The sequence below is a fragment of the Anomalospiza imberbis genome, chromosome 13, assembly GCF_031753505.1.
Source record: "Anomalospiza imberbis isolate Cuckoo-Finch-1a 21T00152 chromosome 13, ASM3175350v1, whole genome shotgun sequence".
NCBI classification, from domain to species: Eukaryota; Metazoa; Chordata; class Aves; order Passeriformes; family Viduidae; genus Anomalospiza; species Anomalospiza imberbis.
The window spans coordinates 9,243,620-9,261,197 of NC_089693.1; the positions used below are offsets into that span (position 1 = coordinate 9,243,620).

At 36.2% G+C, this 17,578-nt stretch overlaps 1 protein-coding gene across 1 annotated transcript in view; it reads right to left on the reverse strand.

The window, feature by feature from the left end:
- Nucleotides 1–17,578, reverse strand: part of EFL1 (elongation factor like GTPase 1) — a 64,376-nt gene that overhangs the window by 44,924 nt on the left and 1,874 nt on the right. Inside the window, exons 5-14 of the mRNA XM_068203799.1 lie at nucleotides 16,971–17,108; nucleotides 16,069–16,283; nucleotides 14,076–14,199; nucleotides 13,173–13,249; nucleotides 12,900–13,036; nucleotides 11,988–12,110; nucleotides 10,803–10,902; nucleotides 2,013–2,164; nucleotides 1,115–1,293; nucleotides 319–454 (exon numbers count right to left, since the gene is read on the reverse strand). Of these exons, the coding sequence (XP_068059900.1) occupies nucleotides 319–454; nucleotides 1,115–1,293; nucleotides 2,013–2,164; nucleotides 10,803–10,902; nucleotides 11,988–12,110; nucleotides 12,900–13,036; nucleotides 13,173–13,249; nucleotides 14,076–14,199; nucleotides 16,069–16,283; nucleotides 16,971–17,108 (1,381 nt within the window). The remainder of the gene's footprint in view (nucleotides 1–318; nucleotides 455–1,114; nucleotides 1,294–2,012; nucleotides 2,165–10,802; nucleotides 10,903–11,987; nucleotides 12,111–12,899; nucleotides 13,037–13,172; nucleotides 13,250–14,075; nucleotides 14,200–16,068; nucleotides 16,284–16,970; nucleotides 17,109–17,578) is intronic.

Sequence of the window (17,578 nt, forward strand, 5' to 3'; positions counted from 1 at the left end):
GAAAATATTATAAATAATCCTTGCAATCTATGAAATATGAAAATTTACTACTGCCTTTGGCAATTCCTGGCAGCAATGCTTACCTGGCAATCATCCAACCTGAAGATAACAGGCTAATGTAATCTGTACTCTTCTCCTATTCAAAGTGTACAGAAATCCCAATTGAATTAGACTGCTTTCCTTTTTTTGCACATACAACATGCTTAGAAATATTCATGGATTTAAGGTTTCTTATTTATTAATCACATTAAACCAATTTCAGTGTATTTTACATGACATAAGGATTCAGGCTCTAGGAAATTAAATCCTAGTTCTTACCCAGAACATTTCCTGCAGGCACTTCCTCAAGATCTTCAAGCTCTCTTCCCATAAGTAAGTAGAGGTTCTCCAAAGTGCAGCATGTCATGTGAGGGACTGTTGGCAGATCATCAGTGGCAGAGCACTGGGATGACAGCTACACAGAGCACAAAAACCAGCATGTGGACATTCATCACTTAGCTCTGATAAAAACTTCTTCCACAAAACCTCCTTGCATTCCAAAGCTTAAAAACACAATCCAAAGCATTTTCATCTCAAACCTCAAATGTTAGAAACTAACATACACTCCCAAAAATCCAGGCTTGTAGCAAACATGTGAATGTTACCAAGAAGATAAAAAATAATGCTTTCTTTGGCAAATTTTAGGTGTGTACTACTTCCACCTCACTTTTCATTATCACTGAAAAAACAAATGTTTTGAAGTTCAAAAGTAATTAACTTCTTCGATCAGAATTTCAAAACATTTAAAACCAGTTTTTTCCAATACTATTGTGGACCTTCTCTTCCCTAAAAAAATTGCTTTTTCTTTCACTTTTTTTTAAGAAATAAACACATATTGGATTTATGGTTAGCTAATACAACACTGTACTTAAAGCTATTTTAAGTACAGTGTTATGTCTTATAATGAGTTTGCAGACATAATCAGCTATTGGCACAATTACCTAAACTACTTTGATACTTTTTGCAATTATTAACTTGCACTTTTTTTCTCTCCTTTGAGTGAGACAGGTGTAAGAAGTCATCATTTTTTCAAAAGAATCCCAAGTTACTGCGACAGTTCACAGTCAGCTCTTACCTTATGCAAAGACTCAGCAGGATCATATTTTGGTCCTAAAACAAAGATTTTTTGCCCTCTTTTCACCACCCCACTGAACACTCTGGCAAAAGCAATGAAATACTCCTTGTTGTCTGCTTCCTGTTTCACTGCCTTTGAGGTCACACTGTCTCCTTGACCAGGGAGCTGTTGCTCTTCACCTAACCAGTCAGAAAAAAATATATTAAGCATACAAACACTTTCTGCTTCATCATCTGAAAAAAAAATATATATTATACTGTCATATGTGACAAACCACAGAACTGTTCCAGTTAAAACAGACCTTTAAGATCCTGAAGTCCAACCCAGCACTGCCAAATCCACTACAAACCCATGTTCTTTAGTGTAACATGTTTTAAATATCCCCAGGGATGACAGTGACTCAACCACCTGGGCAGCCCCTTCTAATGTTTTATACTTCTGGTAAAGAAATTTTTCCTCTTAACCTTCTCTGGCGCAACCTGCGGAGATTTCCTCTTGTCCTACCACTTGTTACTTGGGAGAAAAGACCAACCCCCACAGCTGCTACCCATAATCCAGTCTGGTTGTTCACATCCTGCTTTTGTACCAGTTTTGGCTGTTTGGTGTTGAAAGCGACTCAGTTTTTAGCAGAGCATCTCCTTGAAGTATCATCTCCCTTCAATGACTCAGAGTACTGAGATCAAGCACATTCTCAGGCTAAGGAACACCAATCTATGGAACTATTTCACCATTTATGACCTGTCAGCTTTCTTACAAATCCCTCCTCACTCTTGGTTCGGTTCCCTGTATTGCACTTTGGACTGGCATGTGGATGACTCACAACACAGATCTGTAAGGTGCTCCTTGGCAACACTATTAAACATTTTCCTAGAAAATCAGGTATTCAGGTACCACACACCTTTTGTATCACCAGTGTTCCCAGTTACTTCAGGTGAATTTTCACTCGGGGTTTTTTCTGACACCTCATTCCCTTGACTTGCTGCCAATTTTTCTGCGTGCCTTCGTTTGGCAAGTTCGCGCCGATGAGCAATTTCTTCTTGAGTTAATGGCCTACATTGTATTTTAAAACATCAATATTTGGTAATGCCATTTATTTTAAAATAAATTCAATAAAAGTAATTAGAATACTATATTTGACATAAGTAAAAACTCATGGAGAATGCCTTTTGTCCCCCAATACAGTAATTTTAAGTCAGCTAAAATTAGCAAACTCTTCCTCTACCATATTTAGACTTGCATTTTTCTTCCAAATTCATAGAGATCAAATACTGTCATTTTTAATTACTCGTGTTATCTTTATTACTTCAAGGTAATCTTTACAGCAAGTGCTCAAATGCAGGGAAAAGTCTTTGCTTGTTAAAACTCCCTTTCATAAAGTTAATAAGCCCATTAAGGCGAAAGATTTAAAACTGACAACAACAACAAAAAATAATTTTAATAGTCTGATGCACCCATCTACTCACTGGTACACCCTGCCTTAAAGCAAAGTGCTTCAAAGTATGATTTAGAGCAATAAATAATAAAAGATAAAGAATATTATCAACATTCTTACATAAGACAATATAAAGAGACTTGTTTGCCAATGCAAGCATATTCAACAGCAAAGTGATATGCATTACACACATATGAAATCCAACAGCATGACCCAAAACTGTCCATTTGATTTTTAAATCTGGACCTAAATAAAAATACTTTATATGATGTTATCTTCTATTTAATGATTTTAAAAATTGAAAATAAATTCAGACACTAGTCATCTTCTCTTTTCCATCATTACTCTTTCCATTAATTTCCCATGTAAACGAGGGAAACCTAATCATTACAGATACTTCAATTAATAATCTATACTGTTCACTAATTTCAGTATCAACAAATTCTCAAGTAATGTGCTGTTATGTGCCTACATTAAAAATAATCTTTAGTGCTGTAACTTAAAAGCAGAAGAAATAATGAAGTTATGCAGACATAATTTTTTTCATGGAACCAGAATGCTATCAATATTGGTTTTGTCTTTTTTTTCCCCTCACTGGGAACAATGAACATATATATTGCTTTCCAGCATTAATAAATTTCCAAAATAAAAACCAATGTATTTTTTATATTAGTATTCTCACTGAAACTCTAACTCCAGAGAAGGAACAGAAGTCTTTCTATCATAAAAGATGCATTTCTACAACACAACTGGACAAACTAATCCCAAGTCTTGGACCATGACTTCAGCTGAAGAAGGTGAAAATAATCCCACAGCAAAACCTCACCCACACGATTTGTCCTGCATTTGCTCACATGATGGAGACAAAACCAAGTCCTTAGTGTTAAGATGGCTCAGGATTTTTTCAATCAACTGCATCAAGCCCACAGCATTAAAACAAGAAGTGCCCCATTAGTAGTTTTAGCTTGTTGAGTGGCCTTGGACAAGTTACTTCCCCTTTTCAACCTCCACACTTAGAAACACAGGTCAAGATTTCCTGAACAGCAACAGCAGTAATGCATGATAAGGGGAAAAAAAACATAGGAAGCAGTACAGTAATTTTTGTTTACAGAAAAACCATAGAAATATGATCTCTACTTTTAAAAAGCACAAAAAATGGACTCACTTTGCTGTATCAACTATTGCACACTTTGAAATAGGGAAAAACCCTATTAATCACAGGTCAAAGGTTTTATGTGCAGTCAGTAAAAAGAGTTACTGGACACCTACTCTGCTCTTAACTGGATTCATTAGGGGCAGGAAGTCTTGAAGAGATTACATGGCAGAGACCAACTCACTGCCAATAAAATTTTTATTTATACTGTAATCAGGATTGTTTTCTGCATACAACACCTTTTGCAAGAGACTCAATTTAAAAAATGAGACATTTCATTAATCAAAATTCTTCACAAAGCTTGAAGAAATCATTTGAAACAGTTATCATGCTCATCCTGAACCCAAATGTTCAATTTGAAAGAGTAAGAAAATTATATAAAAGTTTTAAATCTCTCTAAAAATTACCTAAGAGAGGCCCCCAGCATAAAATGTCAGAATTTGAAGCACAGACTTTTAGAACACAGGATCTGGGACAGACACATTGCATGGTATAGAAAAGGAGAATGCAAGACAAAATCACCACTTCAAACTTCTTACCAACTTAGTTTAAAAAAAAAAAAAAAAGGAAAAAACTGTCTCTTAAACAGTCATGACAGAATTAAGAATATGTATCTCTAAAATTTCAAATACTGTGGTATTCTGCTAGGATTGTTTATTTTACTGCTGAAGAGACCAAGGCTTAACAATACAAAATGCAAAACAGATGGTGGAGAAGAAAATTTTTTGGTTTTTTTTTTTCCTGAAGGCAGCTGCTCAAAGTTATTTAAAGGTTCGGAATGTCAGAAAAATTTCTAGAGGAGATAGATTGATAGGGAAAGTACAGATCAGACCTCCAGGGGTGTCATAAACACAGTCTATATATGATGGCATAGTATACATACAGGGACTATGTATGCATTCCAACACATCTGATTGTCCAAAAATACCTTTCATTTCTGTAAATAACCCTGAGAGCAAAAGAGAAAAGTTTCTTTGCTTTTTTCCACTTTATACGGTATTTTTCAATATCAGTATATTTAGATGTCAAACAGCCCTAACCACAAGTATCAAAGGTACCTTAAGATTCTGAATGCACTGGTCAAAGTTGCAATATATATAAACACACTTAATAACATTCTCATTTTGATAAAAAAGCAGATTGAGCGTAGGTGGTACTTTTACTGCAGGTACAACCTAGACTTCCATCCTGGTTTCTGTCACCATCAATTTCTATAAAATTAGTCACTCCCAGTACTATCATTAGAAATGACAAAAAGATAATGTTGTCAAATAAATCCTTATATAGAGTTGTAACACAATCAAGCAGAACACAGAACAAGATTAATGCACATAAAGCACTGGATCTGCAACAAAACCAGCTTCAAATTATACCCTGAATTATTCAACTTCTCCAGTTGGCAAAACCAATCAGTAGTAAAATACATTTTGAACAAAAGCTGCCCACACCAAAAGAAAGCTTGGTTGTTCTTCTTCCCCCCTTCCCCTTTTTTGTTCCATTAGAAAGGAACAACAGCCTCACAATATTGGCAGAAAGAAAAAATGGCAACATGCAGTCACACAAAAACCAGCAAATAAAAATTCTGCAGAAGAAAGAGAGAGATCCCCTGACTCCAGAGAAATGCTACAGCACCCAGACATGGGAGCCTGGCACAAGTAATGAAATGGAGCTGGCACAGAAGGGCGACCACATCATTACCAACTCATCTTAAACTCAAACATGTGGTAAATAAATGCTATGGAAATAGTAATATGGGAAAGGGTATCATGTACATGCTATTGACATTTAATAGACTGCTGATTAAAGGCATTAGATTTCAAGTAATGTAAGCAAGCTCCTGCTGAACTCCTTCTCTGATTCCTGCATTCCCCCAGGATAACAAATTTAGTTCAAACCAAACTTCCTTATGCAATCAATCCTCTGAACATAACAGGTTTTCTACTCTTTCACATTATTAAAGACTTCAAAAATTCACTCAAAAGGAGTGAATAATCAGAACAAAACTGCCAAAGATAAATTTGTCTTTGATTGTTGAAGTGTTATGTTTATGTTTTTAACCTCCAGACCATTTTAAAAAGGAAACACCACAGTCAAAACATCAACTGATTTCTGAAAGACTAATAGTACTGCCAACAAATGTCTGTGATGCATCTCTCATGCCATGAACAATGGTTTTCAAGCTCTGAGAATGCTTTCTCTCCATACAGTTTTTCCAGTTTAAACTGCTCATGGACAGATGTTTGACTTTACAAGGTGTGGAGGGAGTAATTTCTGATAATATCTTTAAATCCATGAAATTAATATAGAATCCTATTCATGACTCTGCTCTTCAGAATTAAGCTCTAGTGAAATCACTGGCTGCTGCTCTGCTCACCTGGCACTCAAAGAATCCTGTCAGCAGCATCTCTAAGAACAGCTTGGTCCAGTGCAGTTTGCTACATGTCAGCACACTGTATGCCCAGTGGTCTCCCTAATCCTTTAGAAGCTCATTAATCTTTGGATTAAACTACTTAATGTCTATGGAACAATTTCCATTCACAAACTAATGTACATCCACTAAGATCATTTACTATCAGTTCTATTGCAATGAGACTGGTACACAATTTACAGTAGAAATAAATGTGTTAACACAAAAGGAGCAACTGAAAATTATCCACATCACAACTTGCACAAAATTTCATACAACAGTCTTACAGGACTCTCAACAGGGAATACTCAACCGTTTGTATTACATTATATAGCAGTTATCATTCATTCTGAGACACGTAATGAAATATGGTATCAATCCCAAGCTGTCACGATCTGCCTGGAAAAACACTCCAGACTGATAGAGCAACCTCTGATTTATCTCACATGCTGAATGTACAAAAAAGAAAAAAGAAACTTGAAGCAAAACTCTTCCACAACATTACAAGCTTTACTCACTTAAGCTCACCATTACACAAACTACAGTTTGTCCAGAGATTCAAATTTCAACCATTACTCTGTATTTCTTTCTTGGATCAGTTGCCAAGGCCTTAGCCAGATTCAAATGTATACTACTACTGAAATCTATTTCATGATAACCATAACAGGGATTTTAATTTTTGAAAAGCATTTATTAGTTATGCAACTGGATGCTTAATTCAGATATTAACCTGTAAATCTGACAGCTCATTCAGATGATACATGTCCTGTTCATTTCTAATGCACAAACTACAATTTAGAACAAACTACTAATGAAATTAAACAGATGATGGGTACTGATCACACTGAAGCTGCTGCAAGTCATATTGCCTTAAACATAGAAATTAATTTACTTGCAAGAAGATAGCAATTTCTTACAGAGCTTGGAGTTTTATACAGGTTCTCATTTTGATCAATGTCATTTCAGCTGAAGATCTGCAAAAATCATGGGATTTTTCTTCCCCCAATACATTTTTTATAAAACATTAGAAAGAAAACAAATGAAGCAGCACACTACAATCTGTTTGTTTAAGAGATGCAAACAAGCTGTACCACAAAACAAAGAAACAACTATCACTGTAATTTCATGCAGAATTGTATGGAGAAGTGTCCTTCAGGGTGACACCTAAGGAAAAAAACAAGTGCTGATTTCAAGCTGACTGAGGAGAAAGAAGAACCTTTCATATTATCTGGAGGAAAATAGAGGTATTATAGGTTTTATACCTCCCAGGCAGTAATGAAATATAATTTTAGTGCACTACCTTACCTGTTCAATAGACTTTTCTTTATTACCACTGGAAAGTCGAAATAGAATTTCTTCAGTACGCTTTATTTATTTACATTATTCAGGATTATAAGATGGACTTGAGGTAACATAAAAGGTTTGCTTCTTATTGCTCATGTGGCATTACATCACTGTGAGATTTACACATAGAGCCTTCCTAAGTAAGTAGATGATTTCATGATAACAAACATATGATATTCTGTTTAAATTTTCTTAACATTTTACATTAAATACCTCTATCAATTAGTTGGAAGCAATTCAATTAACTACTAAATATTTCTCTTTTACACTGGGTTATAGAAGACAGAACTCTGAATCTCAAGAAAAGCAAACTGGTACATTTATATACCCTGTACCTAAATGCCAAGCTTGGCTTTTATTCCTACACCTACACTCAAGCATTCTGTCTCAGACTTGGGTTCAAAGTCACACACCAGTAGAAAAGAGGGAAAGAAACAGCATATGCTGAATGAATACTCATCTTGCACACAGCAATACTTTAGAATAAATAACCACAGGCATAATCAAATAACCATTACATAAAGCAAGTGGAGGAGGGGCCCTATCTGTTTGTCTTCTCTGCCCAACAAACAATTTACATTTTTGCCTGACTTGGTGGGAATTAGCAAATAATTTCAGAGGATCAGACAGAAGAAACTGGAAGACAAAACACTTGCAATTCTCATTTCTTTACAAAACCTGGTAAAAACTAATGACATAGTGGTACCATACAAAAAGTCAATTTACAAATCTTTCCAAGGAAAGATAAATATAAGCTGACAACCTGCTTTAAATTGACAATGAACAATTTTCCCATGTATTCTGCTTTTAAACAGTAAAAGCAAAATCATACCACCTTTAGTACAGAATCTATTAATTTTAGGGTGACCTTGAAGGAGATATTAGTTGCCAACAGCACTCTCAAAGGAGATTGTTTTAATTAAAAATCCATCCTTTGTTATCATTTTCTGTACACCCTGGACTTAGAAGAGCTTTTTGCTTTACCCAACTTATCCTTAATAAGTATTACAAGCAGATGGTAGAAATAAGTCAGTTTGAATCTTCTAAGAAAGTTACAAAAAGGTAACCTTACTCAATACTGCCTCACAAAAGGAAAAAAGAGACAGTGGCATAGATCTAAATTTTTTCCCTCTGGAAGTAGAAGACAAGTCTTGGAAAAAAAAAATCTGAGGAAAACTCTTAGATTTTTTTTACATGCTTTAGCATGTTTAAAATAATTCCTTCCCCACTCCCAAGGGATGCAAATAACCTTAGGTGAGTCCAGCAGTCAAACATCAAGATACAGAAAAACACAGTTATGGCTCCTCAAAATTAACATGTAGGTGCAACACACAACATGGATCAATGCTTTTCAATAGGAAAATGTGAAACAACTGGTAATAGACACAGTGTAGATATTCTCTGTTTCTCCCCATGTTCAGACATTCTTATGGAGCACCTTCATGGAATGCTAGTTTAAATACTGCATCTTACATGCTCCACTCAACCATCACTCTATTTCATGAAGCACAATCTTCACTGAGTAACTGTAAGTAGCACACAATGAACCTATACAATTAAAAATATGCTCAAGAACCACAGGTACACAATGCTGTGTTTTTAAAATACTTGAATTCTTGAGACTGCTTTCCTACATTAGAACTAACCTCCTTTTCCAATTTCTTCAAGAACTGCTTACCTGTAGAATCTTAACAAATCAGGTATTGAGAAATACACATTTAGCTCTATTGCTGTTTTTCAATTAATGGAAGCCAACTGTCACTTCAAAACACTTCTTAAACATTACCTAATTAGCAAAAATCACATAGTACTAATAATGACTGATTATCTCCAAGAAAAGCACACATGTGATTTCATTTTAATATTAGCTAATTAGTATATAATTGAATTATTTAATACAAAGGCCAGCAAGAGATACTTTTCACAAAAACTACAGAGCAAGACATTAAAATTTTCAATGCACTGAATAAACAGGGAGAAAGAAGAGCAACTAGAGTGCTAAAAATTTCTGGCGTATGTAAAAGCCACCTTTGCCCCTATTTCACATACTCATAACCTCAAAGACTTTTGATTCTCCCAAGAAATGAAAAACCAGGTCATTATCAGTGACAGAACAGCCAAAAAGTGATGGCCTCAGCGCAGCAGCCTCTGATTAACTGGAGCCCATCCCCAGGAAAGGAGACAAAGCAGGAATGGCGCTGCTGTGCCACACCTGAGCGAGAGCTCCTGTGCCAGAGACACTTCAGGACAGCACTCGAAGCAAAACTGCACCATCTAGTGTCTGCTCAGCCCATGCACACGGAGCATCTTCTCCCTGAGTGCAAACAGTGCAAGGAAGATTTCTGCTGGAAGACTCATAGCAGATAACCTCAGTAAGAAAATAATTGAAATAAATCTAGAAAAAGCTAAGGTAGTAGTAAAGCTTTCAAATATTACTACAGTAGCAGAACTGCTTTTCACACAATGATTAAACACAGTCTAATTTAGCAGGAAAATTATCATTTGCTATATTACTTTGCTGTACAGTGACAATTCCCCCAAAAACGTAGAAAGGCCAGTTAACATAGGAGTTGCCCACTGAAAATGCTCCAGAGGCTTGGAGGGATGAAAGGTTAGGATGAACCTCATTCTTGTGAAGTCATCAGAAAAGTATATTTCTTCTGCACAAAAGCTGGTGGTTAAAGTAGTACACTTAAGTGTGCCAGGAAAATGAGATCTAGAAGGACCTACTCCTCAAAGATAACAGGATAGCTATTAAAAAACACAAGGCTGTAACAAAAAAATCTTCCAAACCTCCCAGGAAAAAAAATTCTTGGAAGTGCATTAATGCCCTTCAGATCTCCGTAAAAAGTCAGTCAAGATTTGGACTGCTTTAATCAACCCATTTTATTTTGCTGTTGCAATGGACAGGATGATCGCTGAGCTGTTATCCCCAGTTTGATAGGAAGTATTCCTTGGTACAAACACAAGCTGCTATGATCATGCCAACATAGCCTTGCTGAAAGTTTTAAAACTTTCATCTTTTTTACAAACCAAGAAAGTTTCACAATTCCATCATTTCCACCAGACATCCTGAAACTGCTTACACTGCACACATTAGGATGATACCTTTGGACAACAGTACTATTCTCCAATAGAATTGCTGTTATCTTCTAAAACTACCATGATTAAACAAATCACCTCCTGAACTCATCCAGGAAATCTATACTAGCAGAAAAGACTTTATTGCATTTCAAGAATTCATCAATTATTTTCTCAGGTCTAAACTAACTTACCCATGCCTTCAACAGAATTTTTTTTCCCCCAGAAGTAACTTACACAGACCAGAAAGTTTAATGTCACATTTTCCTACCTTGGTTTATTCTGTGGCAATGCCTTTGCATCAACAGGAAACATTTTGGAAACAAAGACAATAACTGGGGCTGTTCCTTCACTACTGCATTTCATAAAAGCTGAAACAAAACACAAAAGTTATTTTCACATTTTTCCCCTGAAAGTATGGACAAAGCTATGACTTTACATTAATTTAGTAGGAACAACTGTTTATTCCCAGTTTCAATAGATAATATGCCAAGGACAAATCAACAGGAAGAAGTAGAAAATTTCTCTGGTCTAATCATTTGATAACATTGCCTCTATCTTTGCAATAAAATGAACAAGACTTCAAAAATAGAACTCTTGATAAAAAAGCACATATACCCCAATTAAACAATTTGAGTCTACAGGCTGATTTAGATCACAATGGAAACCAGAGAACAGCACAGGATTAAGACTGAACACTATTTATTCAGTACCTCAAAGTATTCTCCCTCCTTTCAAACTAAAGAAGGAAGTCCTGCAAATGTCCAGACGCTCACAAAACCCTAACAACTTCACTGCAAGAACAAATATTCCTCAAAAGGTGAAAGACTCACACAAAACTCATTCAATACATAGAAAATTCCCATTAACCATTTTTCTCATTCAATTTGAAACACATGAAATTCAAACCAGACAATACTAACATAGAAACTGAATCATCTTTTCCTACACTTCTCCCTTTTATCTGAAATATGAAAAGACCACAGAACTAAGGCAAACAAAAGCACAAGACTACTACTAAAAATCAGCAAAGTACTCACTCAATGTGGAAGTCCACTACTTGTTCAAAACCAAAAGCAGTAAGATTCCAAGTTTACAGAGGCAAATTTCTTCCAATTAACTCACCCTAATAGTGTTGAATACTGTCTGGAGAATGCCATGTTTTTAAATGTTCAATAAAGGATGAAAAGCCAGTTTTGTTACCCAGGGAAACAATTCCTAACAGCCTGTCAATTTGACGCTCACATTTCTTTTTTAATTGACATTTGATATCCTCTTAGATTTCCTTAAGCTCTCCTCAAAACACTGTGCTATGATTAATAATTAATTACTAAAAGCTAATCAATACACTTGCAAAAATTAAATCCAAATTCAAACCACTGCTGGCTAAAAATTAATGATTTTTATACACAAGGACAGAAACAACTTCCATGTTAATGGGAGAACACCTACTTACCATTTTTCAGTTCCTGAGTTTCTGGTGGCAAAGAATCAAATGTTCTTGCTCCAACACACATCAGCTTTTCCACTCTCTCTGCCGTGATGTCCAGAGGACTGGGAATTTTATTACATACCATGGCTAAAACACACTGTTAAGGATACATATTTCTATTTTCTTACTGAATGCAACCAATAACACAAATGCTTTTAATGCTTCTTTAATTGAGCCCCATGCACTAATTGCCAGCAGCAGCAGATCCAAAATCCAGCTCTGTTGTTACAGTGCACTCAGGTCCCTCTCAGGTCAGCAACAATTCTTTACCACTTACCAGGGGCAGAGTTAAGAAGGGGTGGCCCACCCTAAGAGGAGCTGGGAAGCCAAAACCAGCACAACTGGGGCAAGATTTACAGAAGTAATTAGTATTGATACATCAATAATTTGTGCACATCTACCGTAATATAATATAGATCATATTATACATAATAGGCACAGCTGACAAACAGCAAAGGGTGATTTTGAATTAAGAAATTTTATGCCTAAAACCTAACATCAGATAGCTACAGAACTTCATGGATGGAAGATCTGTAACACTACTATAAACAAGAGATCGGTTTCTACCTCAGGAAAACCACTAAAACGTCAATATAAAACTCCAAAAAGAAGTGTATTGTCAAATTACTTCCAGTTTCGTAACTTTGTCTCCTAAAAACAAGATGTGCAAAAGCACAAAGTTGGCAGAAATGTAAAAATGATGGTAGATACGTAATTTGTAATGCTATAAGCAAGAAGATAAGTCCAGCTAGCTTAGGCACAGATATTAATAAAAACAAAACCAAATTATACCAAATCACACAGTGAAATGTGTGAGCACACTCAGAAGTCTGAGAAGTGCCAATAGAAAAAAAATCATATCTTTTCCAAGGATACAGAGGACTGCATCAGATATTGGTAGCCACTGGCTACAAATGGCATTTAGATGAACTTTTGGGTCTGCATGCCGTGACTCCCGGGCACCAATTCTCAATCCCAAAGAGGTAACTATCTTTTCTATTTTTTCTTTGTCTCTGTAAGGAAAATAACAAATAGATTAAAAATCCACAGCAGCAATATATAATCAATATCTATTATTTTTGAGTATTTTTAAAAAATCACCAAAGCCCATGGAAACAGCTGCCATGAAAACTTTATAGCTGCTCTCACCTTTTCATAACAGCCTCATACAGACTCCAAATGTTGTCCAGCACCAGCTGCACAAACAAGGGTTTCTTTCCTTTTGACTGTTAGAAGATAAAAACAGCTCATTACCAGCAATTCCTCACTTTTTCAATAGGTATAATACTGCACTTTTCATTAGGAACATGTAAAACCTTTATTCAGAATCAAGAAGTCTGTCTTATAAGAATGGTATAAGGCACAAAATAAACATGAAATTTAAAAAGTGGAGGACAAGGGTTTCAATTTCAGAAAAAGAACCTGAAAAATATGGCACATGATATCTTGAGCCTGATTATCACCCCTTTTATAACCATTTATCATCACCTATGTAAACAGCAAAAAAATCATGATTACATGAAAATAAGGAAAGTACTCTCTCCTCCCTTAACTTTTAATGGTGGAAATGCTTAATGCTAGAGAAGTGCAATTTTCAGACCAGGGCTTCAGTACAGCATTCAATGGAAATTCCCTACAGCAAAAAAGTTATTTTAAATCCTAAATCCCAAGCTAAATGTGAATATCCTAATCCAGTGGCTATGAAAGAGCTCTTCACAGAGAAGAGTCACTACTCTTATTTCTACACTGTTAATCTTCCTTTCATCTTGTGTGTTTCACTCAATGCTGAAACCTTGAAGCTGCAATGTCCCTTACTTAGTGAGCACTGTCAGATGAGATTTCCTTCATGCAGCATTCAAGTGGTCAATTTTGGAATGTTCTATGCTACAAGAGTTGTTGCAAGGCTGTCCTGGTGACTTTATACCTCCAGTAACACTGAGTCAACAGGCACTGAGGTCAAGTTTCAGAATACACTACAAGGAACAGAATTAGGGAAGAAAAAAATTGAGCTCCAAAATAAAAATCAGGTTATATTTTTGACACCCTCCATACCTGATCACCTTTCATTATCTTCTTTGCTTTTGTATTTAGATAATAATCTCCCCATAAAGTCTTCAGAAGTACTGCAGGCTTGATTCCAATTTTTTGGCTATACAGTTTGGCAAAATGTTCAATTCTGAAAGCAAAGAAAACATATTTTGATGGAACTGTAATGTTTTTCACAGCAACAGCTGATGTGAAAATCAATCAAAAATCTCAAATCCTTGTTTTACTCCCACTTTACCAATTGTCTTCATGTTAGTTCACATTGTTTAACATTTACACCTGCAAAAATATTTAGTCATAACAGATAGAAACATCAACAGTATCTGAATGGCTTTGTTTTGTTTCAAGTCAGCTCCAAGGCTTTACTTGAAATAACACTTGTGTACTATCCCCTCATCAAAAACTCAAAAGCATAATACAAATAAATACATTAGTGACGACTCTTGAACTTATTCTTCGAAAGACTTCCCATGACACATTTAACTATGGTCTAGGACCAGAACAGAAGATGTTAAAAACCAAGCATTCTTTTGAGTCACACTTGAGCCGTCAGATGGTGGTAATTATTTTTAATTAACCACTGATGAAAATTCTTGTTGTTTGAATCATTACTTTAATAATGAGTAAACCCCAGAAAATTATACAGAACTGTAATGCCATAACTATGTTGTAAAGCCAATTCTGTTGTTCAGTGGTCCCCATGAGTTAACAGAAGCAGCCTGCTGAGCCCAGAGAGGGAGTCCTGAACATGCTATGATTTCCTTGTTGAAAACGTTCAGTGAGCAGTAATAAAAAATCTTTCCACATATTTTCTCTCTGTGCATGCAGAAAAAAAATACACAGTTATAACCGTAACAATCCTGTTTACAGAACAGTGCTATTTGACAATCTTTTCTCTGAAATTCAGAATTCTTAAGTTTTTACACAGCCAAAAAAAGGGCCTGTCCATGTCAGCAACACAAACTGTGAGTTCTGAACTAAGCCCAAAGACATTTATTTTCCAGAAACTACCTAAACTCTCAGTTCAGGGAGACCTTTCAAGATTCTTCTGCCAGCAGCTCCTGCATATATATTAATGGCATTTTTCAACACTTGAGAATTGTGAGAAAAGCATATGTACTTACCACATTGGATAAGGCTGACACTGCCTAATAAGTTAATTTTTTTCTGCTAATACCTTCAGGAAAAGAACCCATAACCAAGAAACAGCAGTCAAGAGTTGCCATGATTAAGAAAAAGCTCCACTGATCCATATTTCAGCACACAGTACTGTAGCTGGCAGTCCAGAAGAACCTCTTTAAAGTAATTAAGAAAAATATTCTTTTTTACCCTCTCCATTATATGATTTGCCAGAGCCAGGGCCTGACAGTTCATCAGAAGAAACAAAACAGTCTTGAAAGACAATAACCTAAAATAGCCCATTTTATTTTCCCTTCCCTCTGAAGGGACAAGAGCTGTTTGTGTTGGACGACAAACTATGCATGGTACCTTATTTACAGTCTGACTTGGATTTAAAAACCCTGGAGATGATTTCCTGTAAGGGCCCTGCAGTACTCAAGACATTCCCTGCGTCACCACCCAGCATAGCCCTGTAATTGCAGCTCCAGGACCAAGACAACGCCTCCACCTCGTGGCCAGCGACCAGAGCACGGCACTGCTCACACGCGTGCTGCCCTCCACACCAAACAGAGCACCCTGAACCTGCCTGGCTTGCAGCTTCTGGCCTTGTCTGCTACAGTCTATCCCACAGCAGCAAGTAAGAAAATAATGTTTACCAGGCTAGGCTGGACCCCACTGTGCTGTAGATGTCACATCACTGTGAGCACAGAAGCTCCTAAGTAAAACAGGGATCCCTGTCACTTAGATAATTTACACTTAGCAGCATATCACAGAAAAATCTAACAAACACCTTTAGAAACAAGATGCAGCGGAAATACTTTAAGATTAATGGCAGTAATCAATTTTTAAAAAAAGGTCACTAATTAAATCTCAAACTTACCCAAAACCCCAGCCATCAATTGCACTGGCAAACACCACATTTCCATGTTCTGGTGAAAAATAAAGATGTGAATCATCAGTGTCTTCCAATCCAGTACTCCAGTCATAAATTTGATCTCCTGGTGATGCATCTGAAAGGGTTTCACTTTCTGTTTCTTTTTCAGCTCTTTCTTCTAACACTTTGGAAGTAAAAAGTGTTCCAGTGACTGCATTGATCTAGAGAAAGATATGTAAAAACACCCTCAGATTCATTCACTCTTTCACAACCCTTGCAATTAAAATGTAATTTTCCCACCCTCGAAAACAAAAAGAGAAGTTGTGTTAACAAGCTAGCATGCCTGTGATTCATTTGGCAATTAAAACACACCTGATTCTACACATTTGAAGACCACAGCAGTATATGTTTTGACTAAACACCCTGAAGTTGCCAAATCAGCCACACCAGAACAGAATCAAATTATCACACCTAACACACTTTATCTCTCAGAACAAGGAATGGCGAAAGAGTTGTTTCTGCTGACAAAGGGCAAAGGGAAATCAGGCATATAAATGCTCCCAAGTGAGCCTGGGGGAAAAGAAGTTTTGAGGGCAACTTAAACTAAAATTCAAAAGATGAAACAACATTATTCCTACATAAATCCATCAATATCAGGAACAGTCTATCTCCAGTAAGTTTAAGGAATTTAAGAGAAGAACAAAACATTCAGCATATTACTTCTAAAAATGAAGACTTTTCCTGATGACCTGTCAAGAGGCATTTACCACCCTTTTCTCCATCACAGGCATTCTGAAAAAACCTCAAAACCAACCAGGAATAAGATGCACCTCAATGTTAAAAATCAGACTGGATGCTATACAGTGCCACAAAATCTGCTGTGTGAAATGACACCTCAGCACGAATACCTGCTCTAAGATATTTTTAAGGTGCAAATATGCTTCCTGAGGGGTGAGCTTCAGCTCCACAATCAAGCGGTCGATTTTGTTAATCACCAGGACGGGACGGATATTTTCCAGCCATGCCTGCCGCAGGACTGCCTGAGTCTGAGAAAGGAAGAGTTTAAAAGAAAAACCATTACAGAAAGCCTGATAGCACCAAAAAGACAGAATGTTTAAAAAAAATAAAATACAATTCTAAAATGTAATAAACATATAGTAAGGGACACGCTGATACTCAAATCAGAAGTTTGACTCCCATGATGTACAGTGTTAGTTATTGAAGAATTCTGCAGAATGGTGGGATGTCATGGCAATTACACCCAAAATAACAAAAAACAAACTATTTAGAAAAGCCATGGAAAAAAGCACCCTCACTATTTTGTGTATTCTTTTCCAAACCCTGAAAGCCCACATAAGTATACAAAATTATTTCCCTTAAGACTTTTCTCTATCAAAATAGTCCATTACCTGAAAAATGGCATACCCACTGTTTCAACCCTGCTTCTCTACACCCATTCACCAGCACTGTTCAGATTTTCAACACAACTATGATTCTTACTATTCACTTTCACAGC